We start from the raw sequence: 19,243 nt of genomic DNA, 5'->3' as shown, positions 1-19,243 counted from the left end.
CCTCAGGGATTTTCAGTCTGGATTTTCTGTCCAAAGGTATAAGTGGGGGTGTTAATGTTGCTTTTTTTTAACGTGTTACTATCTATTTCTCCCTTTATATTTGTTAATATTTGTTTCATGTGTTTACTTTCTCCTATGTTGGGTTCATATATATTAACAATTGCTATATCTTCTTTTTGGATTAATTCTTATATGATAACCTTCTTTGTGCCTTGTTGCCATCCTCTTTTAAAGTTTATTTTGTCAATAGTGCTACCTGGCTTTCTTTTCATTTCCATTTACATGGAATACCTTTTTCCATGCCTTCACTGTTAGTTTGTATGTATCTTCTTTTTTTTTTAATTAATTAATTTATTTTAATTGGAGGCCAATCACTTTACAATACTGTAGAGGTTCCTGCCATATATTAACATAAATCAGCCACGGGTGTACATGTGTCCCCCATCCCAAACCCCCCTCCCATCTCCCTCCTCATTCCATCCCTCAGGGTCATCCCAGTGCACCAGCCCTGAACACCCTGTCTCATGCATCGAACCTGGATTAGTGATCTATTTCACATATGGTAATATACATGTTTCAATGCTATTCCCTCAAATTATCCCACCCTCACCTTCTCCTGCAGAGTCCAAAAGTCTGTTCTTTACATCTGTGTCTCTTTTGCTGTCTCACATACAGGGTCATCGTTACCATCTTTCTAAATTCCATACATATGCATTAATAGACTGTATTGGTGTTTTTCTTTTTGACTGACTTCACTCTGTGTAATAGGCTCCAGTTTCATCCACCTCATTAGAACTGATTCAAATGCATTCTTTTTAACAGCTGAGTAATATTCCCTTGTGCATATGTACCACAGCTTTCTTATCCATTCGTCTGCTGATGGATATCTAGGTTGCTTCCACGTCCTAGCTGTTGTAAACCGTGCTGCAGTGAACACTGGGGTACACATGTCTCTTTCAATTCTGATTTCCTCAGTGTGTATGCCCAGCAGTGGGATTGCTGGGTCATATGGCAGTTCTATTTCCAGTTTTTTAAGGAATCTCCACACTGTTCTCCATAGTGGCTGTACTAGTTTGAATTCCCACAAACAGTGTATATGTGTTCCCTTTTCTCTGCACCCTCTCCAGCATTTATTGTTTGTAGATTTTGATAGCAGCCGTTCTGACCAGCATGAAATGGTACTTCATTGTGGTTTTAATTTGCATTTCTCTGATAATGAGTGATGTTGGGCATATTTTCATGTGTTTGTTAGCCATCTGTATGTCTTCTATGGAGAAATGTCCATCTAGTTCTTTGGCCCACTTTTTGGTTGGGTCATTTATTTTTCTGGAATTGAGCTTCAGGAGCTGCTTGTATATTTTTGAGATTAATTCTTTGTCAGTTGCTTCATTTGCTATTATTTTCTCTCATTCTGAAGATGGTCTTTTCACCTTGCTTATAGTTTGTTTCCTTCATTGTGGAAAAGCTTTTAAGTTTAATTAGGTCCCATTTGTTTATTTTTGCTTTTATTTCCATTACTCAGGGAGGTGGGTCATAGAGGTTCCTGCTGTGGTTTATGTCGGAGAGTGTTTTGCCTATGTTTTCCTCTAGCAGTTTTATAGTTCCTGGTCTTACATTTAGATCTTTAATTCATTTTGAGTTTATTTTAGTGTATGGTGATAGAAAGTGTTCTAGTTTCTTTCTTTTACAAAAGGTTGTCCAGTTTTCCCAGCACCACTTCTTAAAGAGATTGTCTTTTCTCCACTGTATATTCTTGCCTTGTTTGTCAAATATAAGGTGTCCATAGGTGCATGGATTTATCTCTGGGCTTTCTATTTTCTTCCATTGATCTATATTTCTGTCTTTGTGTCAGTCACATACTGTCTTAGTGTTTGTAGCTTTGTAGTATAGTCTGAAGTCAGGCAGGTTGATTCCTCCAGGTCCATTCTTCTTTCTCAAGATTGCTTTGGCTTTTCGAGGTTTTTTGTATTTCCATATAAATTGTGAAATTATTTGTTCTAGTTTTCTGAAAAATACCATTGGTAGCTTGATAAGGATTCCATTGCTTTGAGTAGAATACTCATTTTCATTATATTGTCTTTCAATCCAAGAACATGGTATATTTCTCCATCTATTTGTGTCATCTTTGATTTCTTTCATCAGGGCTTTATAGTTTTCTATATATAGGTCTTTTGTTTCTTTAGGCATATTTATTCTTAAGTATTTTATTCTTTTCATCACAAAGGTGAATGGAATTGTTTCATAATTTCTCTTTGTTTTCTCATTGTTAGTGTATAGGAACACAAAGGATTTTTGTGTGTTAATTTTTTTATCCTGCAACTTTACTATATCCATTGATTTGCTCTAGTAATTTTCTGGTGGTGTCTTTAGGGTTTTCTATGTAGAGGATCATGTCATCTGAAAACAGTGAGAGTTTTACTGCTTCTTTTTCAGTCTGGAACATTTTATTTCTTTTTCTTTTCTGATTGCTGTGGATAAAATTTCCAAAACTATGTTGAATAGTAGTGGTGAGAGTGGGCACCCTTGTCTTGTTCCTGACTCTAGGGGAAATTTCTCACCATTGGGGATAATGTTTGCTGTGGGTTTATCATATATGGCTTTTGTTATGTTGAGTTATGTACTGAGTTCATGTCTGCTTTCTGGAGAATTTTCATCATAAATGGAGGTTGAATTTTGTCAAAGGTTTTCTCTACATCTACTGAGATAATCATATGGTTTTTATCTTTCAATTTGTTAATGTGGTGTATCACATTGATTGACTTGTGAAAATTGAAGAATCCTTGCATCCCTGGGATAAAACCCACTTGGTCATGATGTATGATCTTTTTAATATGTTGTTGGATTCTGTTTGCTAGAGTTTTGTTAAGGATTTTTGCATCTACGTTCATCAGTGATATTGGCCTGTAGTTTTCTTTCACTTTTCTTTCTTTTTTTTTGGGGGGGTGGGGGTGGGTGTGTGGCATCTTTGTTTGGTTTTGGTATTAGGGTGATAGTGGCCTTATAGAATGAGTTTGGCAGCTTACCTCCCTCTGAAATTATCTGGAAGATTTTGAGTAGGATAGGTGTTAGCTCTTTTCTACATTTTTGGTAAAATTCACCTGTGAAGCCATCTGGTCCTGGGCTTTTGTTTCTTGGAAGATTTCTGATTATAGCTTCCAAAATCCGTGCTTGTGATGGATCTGCTAAGATTTTCCATTTCTTCCTGGTTCAGTTTTGGGATATTATACTTTTCTAAGAATTCGTCCATTTCTTCCAAGTTGTCCATTTTATTGGCATAGAGCTGCTGGTAGTAGTCTCTTATGATCCTTTGTATTTCTGCATTGTCTGTTGTGATTTCTCCATTTTCATTTCTGATTTTGTTGATTTGATCTTCTTTTTTTCTTGATGAGTCTGGCTAATGGTCTATTTTATTTATCTTCTCAAAAAACCAGCATTTAGTTTTGTTGATTTTTGCTATAATCTCCTTTGGTTCTTTTTCATTTATCTCTGCCCTAATGTTTATGAGTTCTTTCCTTCTACTAACCCTAGGGTTCTTCATTTCTTCCTTTTCTAGATGCATTAGGTGTAAAGTTAGGTTATTTATTTGATTTTTCTCTTCTTTCTTGAGTTAAGTTTGTATTGCTATGAACCTTCCCCTTAGCACTACTTTTACTGAATCCCATAGGTTTTCGGTTGTTGTGTTTGCATTTTCATTCGTTTCTATGTGTATTTTGATTTATTTTTTTATTTCTTCTGTGATTTGTTGGTTATTCAAAAGTGTGTTCTTTAGCCTCCATCTGTTGGAATTTTTAAGTTTTTATTTTCGTGTAGTTGACATCTAATCTTACCACATTGTGATCAGAAAAGATACTTGAAATGATTTCAATTTTTTTGAATTTACCAAGGCTAGATTTATGGCCCAGGATGTGATCTACCCTGGAGAATGTTCTGTGTGCATTTGAGAAAAAGGTGAAATTCATTGTTTTGGGGTGAAATGTCCTATAGATATCAATGAGGTCTAACTGGTCCATTGTATCATTTAAAATTTGTGTTTCCCTGCTAATTTTCTGTTTGGTTGATCTATCCATCTATTCATAGGTGTAGGTCTAATACCCACACTTATTAAAGTCTCCCACTATTAAAGTATTAAATTAAAGTCTCCCATTATTATTGTGTTACTGTTAATTTTCCCTTTCATACTTGTTAACATTTGCTTACATATTGCATTGCTCCTATGTTGGGTGAATATATAATTATAATTGTTATATCTTCTTCTTGGATTGATCCTTTGATCATTATGTAGTGCCCTTCTTTGTCTCTTTTCACAGGTTTTATTTCAAAGTCTATTTTATCTGATATGAGTATTGCTACTCCTGCTTTCTTTTGGTCTCCATTTGCATGAAATATCTTTCTTCAGCCCTTCACTTACACTCTGTATGTGTCCCTTGTTTTGAGGTGGGTCTCTTATAGACAGCATATATAGGGGTCTTGTTTTTGTATCCATCCAGCCAGTCTTTGTCTTTTGGTTGGGGCAATCAACCCATTTACATTTAGGGTAATTATTGATAACTATGATCCCATTGCCATTTACTTTGTTGTTTTGGGTTCGAGTTTATAAACCTTTTCTGTGTTTCCTGTCTAGAGAAGATCCTTTAGCAATTTTTGAAGAGCTGGTTTGGTGGTGCTGAATTCTCTCAGCTTTTGCTTGTATATAAAGCTTTTGATTTCTCCTTCATATTTGAATGGGATCTTGCTGGGTATAGCAATCTGAGCTGTAGGTTTTTCTCTCTCATCACTTTAAGTATGTCCTGCCATTCCCTTCTGTCCTGAAGAGTTTCTATTGAAAGATCAGCTGTTATCCCTTTTTTTTTTTGAAAGATCAGCTGTTATCCTTATGGGGATCCCCTTGTGTGCTATTTGTTGCTTTTCCCTTAATGCTTTTAATGTTTGTGTTCTGTGATTGATCTTCATTAATTTGATTAATATGTGTTTTGGGGTGTTTCACCTTGGGTTTATCCTGTTTGGGACTCTCTGGGTTTCTTGGACTCGGGTGACTATTTCCTTCCCCATTTTAGGGAAGTTTTCAACTATTATCTCCTCAAGTATTTTCTCATGGCCTTCTTTTTCTTTTCTTCTTCTGGGACTCCTATGATTCGAATGGCGGGGCATTTAACATCATCCCGGAGGTCTCTGAGGTTGTCCTCATTTATTTTAATTCATTTTTCCTTTCTGCTTCATTGATTTCCACCATTTTATCTTCCACCTCACGTATCCTATCTTCTGCCTCAGTTATTGTACTGTTGGTTCTCTCCAGAGTGCTTTTGATCTCAGTTATTGCATTATTCATTATTCATTGATTCTTTTTTATTTCTTCTAGGTCCTTTTTAAACATTTCTTGCATCTTCTCAATCCTTGTCTCTAGCCTATTTACCTGTAACTCCATTTTGTTTTCAAGATTTTGGATCATCTTTACTACCATTATTCTGAATTCTTTTTCAGGTAGACTGCCTATCTACTACTCTTTTGTTTTGACTGGCGGGCATTTATCATGCCCACTGCCGGGCATGATATCCTGCTGAATATTTCTCTGCCTTTCCATTTTGTTTAGATTGCTGTGTTTGGGGTGGCCTTTCCATATGCCTGAAGTTTGTGGTTCCTCTTTATTGTGCAGGTTGCTCCCTGTGAGTGGGTTTGGATTAGTGGCTTGTCAAGGTTTCCTGGCTAGGGAAGCCTGCGTCAGTGTTCTGGAGAGTGGAGCTGGATCTCTCTCTTCTCTCAATGAAGTGTCCAGACACTTTTGTGGTGTCTATGGATTTGGTGTATATGGGTGGCCTGTATTTTAATGCTCAGGGCTATGTTCTTGCGTTGCTGGAGAATTAGCGTGGTATGTCTAGCTCTGGAACTTGTTGGCTCTTGGGTGTAGCTTGGTTTCAGTGTAAGTATGCAGGCTTTTGGATGAGCTCTTGTCAGAAGAGCTGACAATGTTCCATGGAGTCAGGCGATCTCTGGTTTTCTCAAGTTTTGGATTTAAGCCTCCTGCCTCTGATTTTCAGTCTTATTCTTACAGTAGCCTCAAGACTTCTCCAGCCATACAGCAGTCCTTTCTAAAAGAATGAGCTGCCTTTCTCGGTGCCTAGTGTCCTCCGCCAGTGTGCAGAAATTGTTTTGTGGAAGTTGCTCAGCTTTCAAATGATCTTTGATGAATTTGTGGGGGAGAAAGTGTTCTTCCCATCCTATTCTTCTGCCATCTGAGGACCACTTAAGTTTGTACATATCTTTAAACCTTAACTGTGTCTTTTACATGCTTGATGTTTTTAAGGGTACTGTATATATAGTTTTGCTTGTGTCCATTCAGTCACTCTGTCTTCTGATTGGAGCATTTAATCCCTTGATGTTTAAAGTAATTATTGACAATTATGAACTCACTGCCATTTTGTTAATTGTTTTTTAATTTTTTGTAGTATTTTATTGTTGTTCTTTTCCTCTTTTACTCTCTTCCCTTGTAATTTAATGACTGTACTTAGTGTTATATTTGAATTCTATTTTCTTTTGTGTGTGCATCTGCATTTGATAGATTTTTAGTTTATGGTTGCCATGAGGAATGGCTTTCCCAGTGACTCAGACAGTAAAGAATCCACCTGCAATGCAAGAGACCCAGGTTTGATCTCTGGGTTGGAAAGATGCCCTGGAGAAGGAAATGGAAACCCGCTTCAGTATTCTTACCTGGAGAATCATATGAACAGAGGATCTTGGCAGGCTACATTCCATGGGGTCACAAATAATTAGACATGGTTGAATGATTATCATTTTCACCATGAGGCATGTGTGTGTGTGTGTGTGTGTGTGTGTGTATCTTAACTTCAAGCAAATTTTTAAAACCCTGCATTTTTACTCCACCACTCTTTGTATTGTTTCTGACATCATATTTTACATCTTTTATTTTGTGTATCTCTAACTCCATATTGTAGATATGTAGAAAAACTTACTCTTTTTTCTCTTTTAAACTCCTAGTAAATTTATACATGATTGATTTAGCACCCTTACTGTATATTTGCTATTACCGATTTTATGTTTCCTTTTGTAGTTGTTATATTTCTAGTTTTGACTTTTTTTACTTAGAGAAATCTCTTTAACATTTCTTGTAAAACTGGTTTGGTCATGCTGGACTATTAGCTTTTGCTTGTCTATAAACTTCTGGTCTTTCCATCAAGTCTGAATGAAAACCTTGCCACATATAGTATCCCTGGTTGTTCCATTTCTTCACTCTAAATACATTACTGTACTGCCTTCTTGCTTGCAGAGTTTCTGCTGAAAATCAACTGATAACAACATAGGAATTTGTTCATAATTAGCTGCTTTACCTTTGCTTTATAAAACAAATTCACTTTAGTTTTCTTTCTTTTTTTCTTTTCTTTTTTTTTTTTCCATTTTAGTTACAGTGGGTCTTGGGCTGGTCCTCTTTGGTTTAGTCTTGTTTGGAACTCTCTCTTCCTGGACTTGGATGTTTATTTCCTTTCCCAGATTAAGGAAGCTTTTAGCCACTATGTCTTCAGATATGTTTTTTTCACCATCTCGTTCGCTCTTTTTCTTCTGGGGTGTGTATAATTTGTCTATTAATATGTTTGATGTTGTTGAACTGTCTTTTTACTGTTTATTTCTTTTCTTTTTTCTTTCTCTGTTTAGCTCAATGATTTCCACTACTCTGTCTTCTAGCCCACTATTCTGTTCCTCCTTATTATTTAATTTACTGTTAATACCTTATAGTGTATTTTTGCTTTTAATTATTAGACTATTTACCTCTGTTTGGTTCTTCTTTATATTTTCTTACTTTATTAAATTTTTCTAACTTCTCACTGTGTTTATCCAAACTTATACTGAATTCTTTCAACATCTTTAAGGTCATTACCTTGAACTCTCTGACAGGGAGATTGCATATCTTTATTTCACTTATTTATTTTTCTGCAGTTTATCTTGTTCTTTATTAGGAACATATTCTTTTGTCATCTCATTTTGCCTGATCTGCTATTTTTACTTCTTTGTATTTGGTAGGCTGTCTATATCACTTGACCTTGGAAAAGTAGCCTTTTATAGGAGATGTCATATGCTTCCCAGCAGTGCACTCTACTCTGGTCACACAGAGGACTATGATTGCCCTGAATCCTGGCCGTTGTGTAGCACGCATGGCCTCCCTGTCTAGCACCAACTCCCGGAGTTTACTGAAACTCATGCCCATCCTGTCAGTGATGCCATACAGCCATCTCATCCTCTGTCATCCCCTTCTCCTCCTTCATTCAATCTTTTACAGCATCCAGGTCTTTCCCACTGAATCAGTTCTTCACATCAGGTGGCCAAAATATTGAAGTTTCAGCTTTAGCATCAGTCCTTCCTATGAACATTCAGGACTGATTTCCTTTAGGATTGATGAGTTGGATCTCCTTACAGTCCAAGGGACTCACAAGAGTCTTCTCCAACACCACAGTTCAAAAGCACAAATTCTTTGGCTCTCAGCGTTCTTTATGATCCAACTCTCACATCCATACATGACTACTGGAAAAACCATAGCTTTGACTGGATGGACCTTTGTCGGCAAGGACCTTTGCTTGAAGGAGCAAGCGTCTTTTAATTTTATGGCTGCAGAACCATCTGCAGTGATTTTGGAGCCCAGAAAAATAAAGTCTGCCACTGTTTCCATTGTTTACCCATCTATTTGCCATGAAGTGATGGGACCGCATGCCATGATCTTCGTTTTTTGAATGTTGAGTTTTAAGCCAGCTTTTTAACTCTCCTCTCTCACTTTCACCAAGAGGCTTTTCACTTACTCTTTGCTTTCTGCCATAAGGGTGGTATCATCTGCATATCTAATGTTATTGATATTTCTCCCGGCAATCTTGATTCCACCTTGTGCTTCATCCAGCCCCACATTTCTCTTGATGTACTCTGCATATAACTTAAATAAGCAGTGTGAAAATATACAGCTTTGATGTACTCCTTTCCTAATTTGGAACCAGTCCAGTGTTCCACGTCACATTCTAGCTGTTGTTTCTTGATCTGCATACAGATTTCTCAGGAGGCAGGTAAGGTGGTTTGGTATTCCCATCTATTTAAGAATTTTCCACATTTTGTTGTAATCCACACAGTCAAAGGCTTTGGCATAGTCAGTAAAGCAGAAGTAGGTGTTTTCTGGAACTCCTTTTCTTTTTCAATGACCCAACGGATGTTGGCAACTTAATCTCGTTCCTCTGCCTTTTCTAAATCCAGCTTGAATACCTGGAAATTCTCAGTTCACATACTGCTGAAGCTTAGCTTCGAGATTATTGAGCATTACTTTGCTAAAGTGTGAGATGAGTGCAATTATGTGGTAGTTTGAACTTTTTTTGGCATTGCCTTTCTTTGGGATTGGAATGAAAACTGACCTTTTCCAGCCCTGTGACCACTGCTGAGTTTTCCAAATTTGCTGGCATATCGAGTGCAGCACTTTCACAGCACCATCTTTTAGGTTTGAAATAGCTCAGCTGGAATTCCATCACCTCCACTAGCTTTGTCTGTATTTATGCTTCCTAAGGCCCACTTGACTTCACACTCCAGAATGTCTGGCTCTAGATGAGTGATCACAACATCCTGGTCATCCAGGTCATTAAGATCTTTGTGTATAGTTCTTCTGTGTATTCTTGCTACCCCTTCTTACTATCTTCTGCTTTTTGTAGGTCCTTGCCATTTCTGCCCTTTATTGTGCCATTCTTTGCATGAAATATTCCCTTTGTATCTCTAATTTTCTTGAAGAGATCTCTAGTCTTTCCCATTCTATTATTTTCCTCTATTTATTTGCATTGGTCATCTAGGAAGGCTATCTTATCTCTCCCTGCTATTCATTGGAACTCTTCATTCATATGGATACATCTTTCCTTTTCTCCTTTTCCTTTCACCTGTCTTCTTTTCTCAGCTATTTTTAAGGCCTCCTCAGACAACCATTTTGCCTTTTTGCAGTCCTTTTTCTTGGGGATGGTTTTGATCATGGCCTCCTGTATGATGTTACAAACCTCCATCCATAGTTCTTCAGGCACTCTATCAAAGCTAATCATTTGAATTTATCTGTCACTTCCACTGCATAATTGTAAGGGATTTGATTTAGGTCATACCTGAATGGTCTAGTGGTTTTCCCTACTTTCTTCAATTTAAGTCTGAATTTGGCAATAAGGAGCTCATGATCTGAGCTGCACTCAACTCTCAGTCTTGTTTTTGCTGACTGTATAGAGCTTATCCCTCTTCAGCAACAAAGAATATAATCAGTCTGATTTCCGTGTTGACCATCTGGTGATGTCCATGTGTAGACCCTTCTCTTGTGTTGTTGGTAGAGGGTGTTTGCTAAGACCAGTGCATTTTCTTGGCAAAACTCTGTTAGCCTTTGCCCTGCTTCATTTTTAAATCCAACACCATAATTGCCTGTCACTCCAGATATCTTGTACTTCCTACTTTTGCATTCCAATTCCCCATGATGAAAAGACATCTTTTTTTTTTTTTTTTTTTTTTTTTGCTGTTAGTTCTAGAAGGTCTTTTAGGTCATTATAGAACCGTTCACCTTTGGCTTCTTCAGCATTAGTGGTTGGGGCATAGACTTGGATTACTGTGATATTGAATGGTTTGCCTTGGAAACAAACAGAGATCATTTTATCATTTTTGAGATTGTTCCCAAGTACTGCATTTCAGACTTTTGTTGACTACGAGGGCTACTCCTTTTCTTCTAAGGATTCTTGCCCACAGTAGTAGATATAATGGTCATCTGAATTAAATTTGCCTATTCCAGTCAATTATATCACTGATTCCTAAAATGTAGATGTTCACTCTTGTCTTCTCCTGTTTGATCACTTCCAATTTACCTTGATTAGTTCAATTGTATGATTAGTTCATATATCTACAGTCTTCCTTTAGGAAGTCTTCCTTCAGGAAGTCTTCCTTCCTTTCTGTATTATCAGTGCCTAACATAGTTTTTTGGTATACAGCTTGCACTGAAAAAATACCTGTTAAATGAATTGAGGAAAATATTTGTTTTATTTGTGGTCAATAAGCTTCCAATCACACATTTCAACCTTATAGTCTGTCACATGTGACTCTCAGCCGTATCATTAATTGTATGAATTAGTTGGATAGGTATAATCGTATAAGCTGCAGTTCTAGTTAAAGCTCCACTATCAAACTCTGCATGAATTTCTGGACTTGGAAAACAGATCTGAGAGAAAATAAAGCCTGAGGTCTTATGATTCTTTATTACAAACTTCCTCCTCCAGATTACTTGTCTTTTAGTCCATGTGTTTCATAATAAGTGTAGAAAGAAGCTTATTTCAGTTTATAATTTGAACCTGAATTTTAGAGTTCTTGTAGTAAAATTTTTACTTTAACTCATTTTTCACCTTAAAGATCAAAATAGAACATAGAAACTGATTTTTTTTTTAACTTCCCATGAGTAAATGCTAAGTCACTTCAGTCATGTCCAACTCTTTGTGACCCTATGAACTATAGCCCACCAGGCACCTCTGTCCATGGGATTCTCCAGGCAAGACTACAGGAGTCAGTTGCCATTCCCTTCTCCAGGGGATCTCCCTGACACAGGGATCAAACCTGCTGTAAGTGACAATAAGATAATCAAAGCTTCATCCATAAAAATTCTTTTCTTTTTTTTTTTTTTTTTGCATTTCTCTTTTTGATATATAGAATGCTTATTCTTACTAAGTTCTCTGATGAGCACCTGCAAAGTAACTGCTTTCTCTTAACCATGAGATCAAAACAACCAGCAGTATTTTTATTCAGACTATTCTCTCTAGTTGCCATTCCTGCTCCAATTAAGAATTTTTTTCACATCAATCTGGTCTCAGATCAACCAGAATCTTGCCTGACACAAGGACTACTTTTACATTAAAAATAATTGAGGTTTACTCTTTTTTTATTTTAGGAGAAAAGATTTAAATGAAAAAAGCACACTCTCCATCAAAGTGCAGGCTTTTCTTTAGTATTTCTGTATATGTCTTTATGAGACAAAAATGATCTATTCACAATTGAAAAAAATCCATTTATTTTTGTACTGCTGATGCTATAGCTCCTAGGAAGCAATGACACAAAGACAATTCCAGGAGAAACTGTTGAATTGTACCTGTATTAACAGATGATACAAAATAAAGCAGTTAGGGCTGATGTTACCATTTGAGTCATTGAGACCTCAAAACACAATTCAGGTCATAGTTATTCTATAATTTTCTTTTCTGCGTCTAATTTCTAGGTCATGCCCATACTTCAGTTTATGAGAAATAGGCATTCATTGGGATTGTTTGCTGTTAAAATGTTTTAACTATAATAAGTTGATTTGAAAAGTCATAATGAGCACAATAAAAACTTGTAGTAAATGTATTAGAAGCTAAATATATATACTTTTAAGAAAACATTTAAGATATTTAGTTAGAATAAATTGATATCCAAATAGCTTTCCAGAATTTATAAATTCAATGAGGATGAAAAGAGGAAAATAAGACCATATAATCTCTAAAGAGATATTACAACCCCGTTGCTCACTGTGTTGTGTTTGTAAGAGTAGTCAAAGGAAGTTAACAGGAAACCTTGTCATGCTGTTTTCAAATTGAGGGCATTTGTTGGGGAAAACAAGAAAGACAGCTTCTATCTTTAAGGGTCAATGAAAATGAGTTTAAAGCCACGCATTATGTACATTTGAAAGTTAATGAAACTGATTTTTATTAGAAGTTGGTGTGTAGGTTTTCAAACCACCAAAAAAAGTAGTAGAATAAATTTTCCTTTTTGTTTTACCACTTTACTTATTTATAGTAACTATTATATACTTAACTATTTACAGTGAAATGCAGAATGTATGTAAAATCCTAAACACTTTCCTCAATAATGAATTCCTTCCTATTTATTCATTATGCGTTGACTGTTTACTAGTCCTTCATGGTTTTTGAATGTATTTTAAAAGGTTGGATTGTAAATTCAGCAAATTTTAAATTGTAAGCCCTCTCTCAAAGATGTAATTTATAGAATTTCTCTTAGAATATTAAAGATGATGATTTATCTCTTTCATATCCATTCAGTATATTTTCTTGACTGCTTACCTTCATCATTCATCAGATTAACAAACATTAAATTTGAGGGTCTACATTGTATTATTATGAAACAATGCAACTTTAGCATGAAATAATGAGAAGTTTTTTGTTTTTTGTTTTTTTTTACATCTCCTTTATAATTGATAGTGATAGGAAAGGCAGAACATTTTCAAGAAGCATTTCTCACCAGGGTAACAAGATTTTACAAAATGGGAATTCTAAGACAATGTTTATTTATAAAAATATTGAACTCCTATCATTTCCAAGAAACTATTCTAAAACTCATTTATTTAATCAACCAAGCCTAAGAAAAAAGGAAGGTACAAATGTACTGAACTATGAATAGATTAATAAAAAATAAAAGAAGTATAAATAATGCATACCATTCTTTTTTAAGGCCACTTTATTTTTAGGGCAATGTTTTTAAATTGTGCAAATGCAAGAAAATTTAAGGGAAGACAATTGAAACTCGATGTGTTAGTCCTTCATACATTCAAGTGAGTGTTTCAATAACTATAATATTTCTAGAATAATTAAAATGGATGAGTATAATTAATTTGTACACACCATCCCAGGCTTACATAAAATGAAAGTAACATGACATTTTCACTCACATTTATAGAAAAGGAGTCCTTATATCTTCATTATATTTTGCTTGAGTGCACAAGTCTCTCTAATTTGGCAAATTCATGCTTGGTTTCACATACCATTTTTAGCATGATTACATACCATTTTTAGACAGATTATTAGGAAGTGGTTTGGGCACCAGACACCCCAACCACTTCTGTTCTTAATATGCATGAGCGGCTTTGATTGGTAGTAGAAAAATTAATATGTAAAAGCTATTATAAAGAAATACAGTAACTATTCAATGTGTTATATAGCTATTGTTTAATTTCTCCCTACACTGCCAATTTGTATGCACTATACATAGAAATTAGGAATGCAAACATAGTCTGAAAACATATTTAAAATTGGATGGTAGAGATTTATTGTTAAAACTTTCCTCTCACTGCTCGACAAAGAGCAAGAAACCTTGTTTAGATAATGATAGACAAGTAAGGACACGTTACAAGAGCAGTGCATCTTTAAGCTCCTTCTTGCGTCGCATCTGAACACTGTGTTACGTCCGCAGATCTGGGCAACTTCAGCGGCCGGACGAGAAGCGCGGTGTCCGTGCGGGAAGGCCAAGGCGTCGTCCTCCTCTGCTCGCCGCCGCCTCACTCGCCGGGTAGGTCGCCTCCCGTTTCCTATCGCTGCTCCTCTCCTCCCGTGTGCTCCTTCCTTTAGACAGGGTGCTGACCAGGGAACATTCAGGTGACATGTGCGTGGTTTTCTCGATGTGTATCAGGGTACCGGATGAGTAAGTAAAGACCATATTCTCTGAATGCCGCAGGACAGGAGACTGAGCTCCTCTGATAAGACCGTTTTATGGCCTGAGTGCGGACCGTCCTGCTTACGATGTCTCTGCCTGCCACCTGGAACACAGGGAAAGTGATAAGCTGAGAGAGTTAGGGACTTTTCAAAATTGTTGGGAATGTCAGAGTTGAGTTAAATGAACACCAATGCGCCTCTTGTGTTAGAAGATAAGCTGGAGACCGGGTTGTTTATGGCGTAATTTTTCACACTGGAACAAAAAAGTGTTAAGAAATATTTCTTGAGTTTCATAGAGCTATGATTTCCTTATTATTTTCTGACTACTTGAGTTCTTGTTTGTAAAAGTTATCATGGTAGGTAAGTATTTCTCAGGGTTTGAAGTAACAAAATAGTCAACTGTGCTCAGATTAATTATTTCCCCTCTCGCCCAACTCACAGATAATTATATCCATTTGGTTTTAAGTTCTATAATTTGAAGTGAGTACCTCTTTGCAACTCAGTAAAGTTTTCCTATAATGCAGTTTAAGAAACGCCAATTAAAGAGAAAGAGAGAGAATCAAATGTCTATTTCTACATGAGAATTAATGAAGATTTTAGTTAACAAGTGGAAACAGATTTCAGGATCCTGGTAACCTGAATCAGTTTTTCTTTTTTGTTTAGAGTGAAAACCAAACTTATCTCTAGGTTGCATTGCTAGTATAATATTGGGGCCCAATTTTGTTCTATCATAGATAATCCTTATCATACTTTGCAATAAGACCTCAAATCAGTTTTCTTAAAGTTTCTCATCTCTATCAGACCCTAACTTTCTTTTTAATTGAAAGAAAAGTAAGATAAGTTTCAACAGGAAAATATTTTTGAAAATATTTTACTTTGAAACTGAGATAATAATCACTGTGAGGAATAATTTCTGAGTTATATCAACTTAATTCCAATATGTCAATTCAGTTGTTCCAATCCTTTTGTGAGTAGTTCGTGAACTTTACAGAAAATATATCCAATCTTACCTATATGTGTTTTACCTTTTTCAAAATGGATTTTAGTAGGCTTAAGAGAATCCTATGAAATTAATATGTTATGTTTAATGTTGGGTTATTATATTTAGTTTGAAGAGAAGTATTAGATAAATAAGTGTTAGAGATAAAAAAGGAGGGGAAGATGGAGAGGGGCTAGGGAAAGAAGGAGGAGGAGGCAACAACAGACTCTGCAGAGGATGAAAGTGTTCATCAGCAATTTTACAGGGATCAGCAATATGCAGTGACTCCCGTGGGAAAAAAGCAAGATTTTCTCTGAGATACAATCTATGTTGTAGGGCTGTTGGAACATATGTTAAAAAATGAAATGAAAGAGAATGCGTCAAGAGGCAAAACTGTAAGACTACACATAAACAAATTATCCAATTGGCAGAGAAAACTATATACAGAAGATTTATAATGGGAAAACAATAGTATAATGAATTGTATACATGACAAGCATAAGATAAGAATATGTATGAATAATTGATTGAATAAATAAAAATGTGTTCTTTGAGATCAACAAGAATAAAGCTGGCTTATTTGTTATTGTATTGTATGACAATCAATGTGTCAGAAGAAATATTAGACTTATTAGATAATTTAAAATTGTAGACGAGGTTATATTCTACTAGGTACACATGTTGAAGTGTTATATGAAATGACTTATTCAAACATCAGTGTTAACATAACAGAATTTTGGGGGACACATGCGTGACCCGAAATAACTACAGTAGCTCAGCTTCCAGGCCAATGTCTAACACTTACAAGTTGGCCATTTATCCCTTGATTAGCCAAATCTTATAATATATCTCTAGCTTTTTGTTGAGCATGTCAATTATATTCTGGTTCCAATTGAAACTTGCACATCCCACAAAGACATGGCTTCCACTGCAGCCCTTTAAAGTTATGGCTGTTTATTCTGTCAGATTGTTTATGTGCCATTCAAAGTGAGATTGGAACACATATTCTCCTTTCTCATTACATATTCTCTATTCTCCTTACAAAAAAAAAGACCCCTCTGTTTTTAAAATTTCAATTTAGACTCTGCAAATCTTCGTTGCTGTCATTTACACACTCCCAGCTTACTCCTTTTCATTTTGTCTTCCTTTTGCCATTCCAATGGTCTTGTTTTACAATCATTCTCAGGCACTTCATCTTCTATTACCAGCCGCTATGGTTTCTTAACTGGGCTTCCAGTTAAGCTAGCACTATTGGTAAATAATCTGCCTGCCAATGCAGAAGATGCAGGGGACTCAAGTTTGTTCCCTGGATCAGGAAGATCTTTGGAGTAGGAAACAGTACCCTGCTCTAGTATAGGAAATGGCACCCCACTCCAGTATTCTTTCCTGGAAAATTCCATGTGCAAGAGGAGCCCGGCAGGCTACAGGCCATGGAGCCACAAAGAATCGGACTTGGCTGAGCAACTGAGAATACGTACATTTTCTGCTCACTGCTTCCTTGATTCCAGGAACCCTTCAACCTCATTGAAATCTGCAAATCTTTGATTCTACCTCCTTTTCACCTTTGTTCCCCCTTCTTTGAGTCTCATTTTTCTCCTTCAATCATTATCACTTTTCTTAGTTACAACCTTAATTACTTCAACCTCCTTTTGCCTCACAACACTCAGCAAAATCCTAATCCCAATGTAAACCCATTCTTCAGCCTGAAACTCCTCAACCTTATATGACTGTAAAGGGAATTCTCTCGCGGTCCTGTGGCTAGGAGTCCACCCTTTCATTGTCAAGGGCACAGGTTCGATCTCCGGTCAGCCTGGGAACTAAGATCCCACAAGCCTCACAGTACAGCCAATACATATGTATATACATATGTATGTATATATGACACTATGAAAATAGTTAGGCACATTAGTCTAAATTTGGGGGCTTCCCAGGCGGTGGTAGTGGTAAAGAATCTGCCTGCCAATGCAGGAGACATAGAGATGTGGTTTGGATCTCTGGCTTGGGAAGATCCCCTGGAAGAGGGCATGGCAACCCACTCCAATATTCTTGCCTGGAAAATCCCATGGACAGATTCCCTGGTGGGCTACAGTCCATAGGGTTGCAGAGTCAGACATGGTTGAAGTGACTCAGCACTCATGCATGCAGTCTAAATTTAAAATCCAAACTCTGAATCTCAAGTGCACTTATGCTGACCAGAAATTCAGGGGAAAAAAAAATAAACCTAGCCCTCTCACTGTAATTTTGTCAAACCTTCAATGTGTCTCCAATCATTCAATTTTTCTCCCATCCTCACTTTCAGCTGATAACCATTTCATTGTGAAAAGAAAAGCAATGAGAGGATAACTTACACAAGCCTTCATCACCAGATTACACACTCATTAACATTTGCTTCATATTCTAACCTCTCTTCTTTAGTACAGATGTACTGCTGTGCTTCTGAGGCCCATCCCTCAACCTGTGTACTATAATTCATCCCTATTTATCTACTTAAATAAATCACTTTGGTAATTCTCTGTTCCGCTCTTCTAAATTTTCACCAGAGATTGTTTACTTTCTTCTGGGTCATTTCTAACAGGGTACAACCATACTGTCCCCTCCTCCATCTGAAAACAAAACAATATAAAGCAAACCTCTTCTCTTTCAGCTACCACCTCATTTTTTTCCTGCTCCTCTCCATAGCAAACTCTTCAGAGGCTTTGTATGTGCATTATCCAGTTCAACTCTGATGCTGTCTTTTTGTCTGTTTCTTGCTTTCTGCCCTCTTTCTCTGTCTCTTTCTCTAACCTTTTAATAGATTTATTGAGAGCCAGTTTCTATCCCAGAACACTCACCTGTTTTAAGTGTACAGTTCAATGAGCTTCTGTATGTTTAACACGATGTTCACTGCAGTCCAAGTTTAGAACTTCCATTATTTCACAAAGGCATTTCCACCCATGTCCTCATGCAATCACTGATCCACCTTCTGTCTCTACATTTTTACCTTTCCTAAAAATTTTGTTTTAGTGAAATTATACAATGTGCAGTTTTTGTGTGTGTGCACTTAATGTTTCTAAGGTGCGCCCATATTTGTCAGTATGTTATTCCATATCGCTGAATAGTATTCCATTGTATGGATATACCTCAGTTTATGACACTTTTTAACATTTTAACATTATTTTCAGTCCTCATGTTGGAAACTCCTTCTTTCATAGAACACCTTCTTGCAGAATTCCACGAACTTCTTTCTTTAATATAGACTCATTTCCCTGATATTTCACCCCACAATACTCTTTAAATACTGACATCTCCCAAATGTATGTCTCCAATCAGGAATCTGGTTATACATCTAACTGCCTATTTAGCATTTCCATTTGCATGGCTAATAGACACTGCACACTCACCCTGAGAAACACTGAACGCCTGGTTAAATCCTCCCCAAACAGGAGATCTTTTCCCCCTAAATTAATGACAATTCCATTCCTTGCAATTCATCAGTGTTTGAGACATTTTTTATTACTTTCTTTCACACCTCACATAAAAATTATCCGCAATTTTATTGGTCCTACTATAAATTTTATCTGAAATCTGACGACTTCTCATACCTTCCATGCCAGTTCTCTAGTATAAGGTATAATTATCACCTACCTGAGATATTGCAATAGCCTTTTAACAGTTCTCTATTATTTTTGCCTTTATCTTTTAAAAATCTGTTCTCAACATGGTAGCTAAGCATGACCTTAGTTCAATCTCTCAGTCATGTCTGACTCTGCGACTCCATGAACCGCAGCATGCCAAGCTTCCCTATCCATCACCAACTCCCGGAGTTCACACC

General features: G+C 36.5%; 1 protein-coding gene across 1 annotated transcript in view; it reads left to right on the top strand.

The window, feature by feature from the left end:
- CNTN5 (contactin 5) overlaps window positions 1–19,243 on the top strand; it is a 1,550,500-nt gene that overhangs the window by 1,081,410 nt on the left and 449,847 nt on the right. Inside the window, exon 7 of the mRNA XM_061143613.1 lies at window positions 14,215–14,310. Coding sequence (XP_060999596.1) covers window positions 14,215–14,310 — 96 coding nt within the window. The remainder of the gene's footprint in view (window positions 1–14,214; window positions 14,311–19,243) is intronic.

The sequence above is a fragment of the Dama dama genome, chromosome 1, assembly GCF_033118175.1.
Source record: "Dama dama isolate Ldn47 chromosome 1, ASM3311817v1, whole genome shotgun sequence".
NCBI lineage: Eukaryota > Metazoa > Chordata > Mammalia > Artiodactyla > Cervidae > Dama > Dama dama.
The sequence above is the reverse complement of the archived record's forward strand: the minus strand, read 5'-3'. Positions and strand labels throughout refer to the sequence as shown.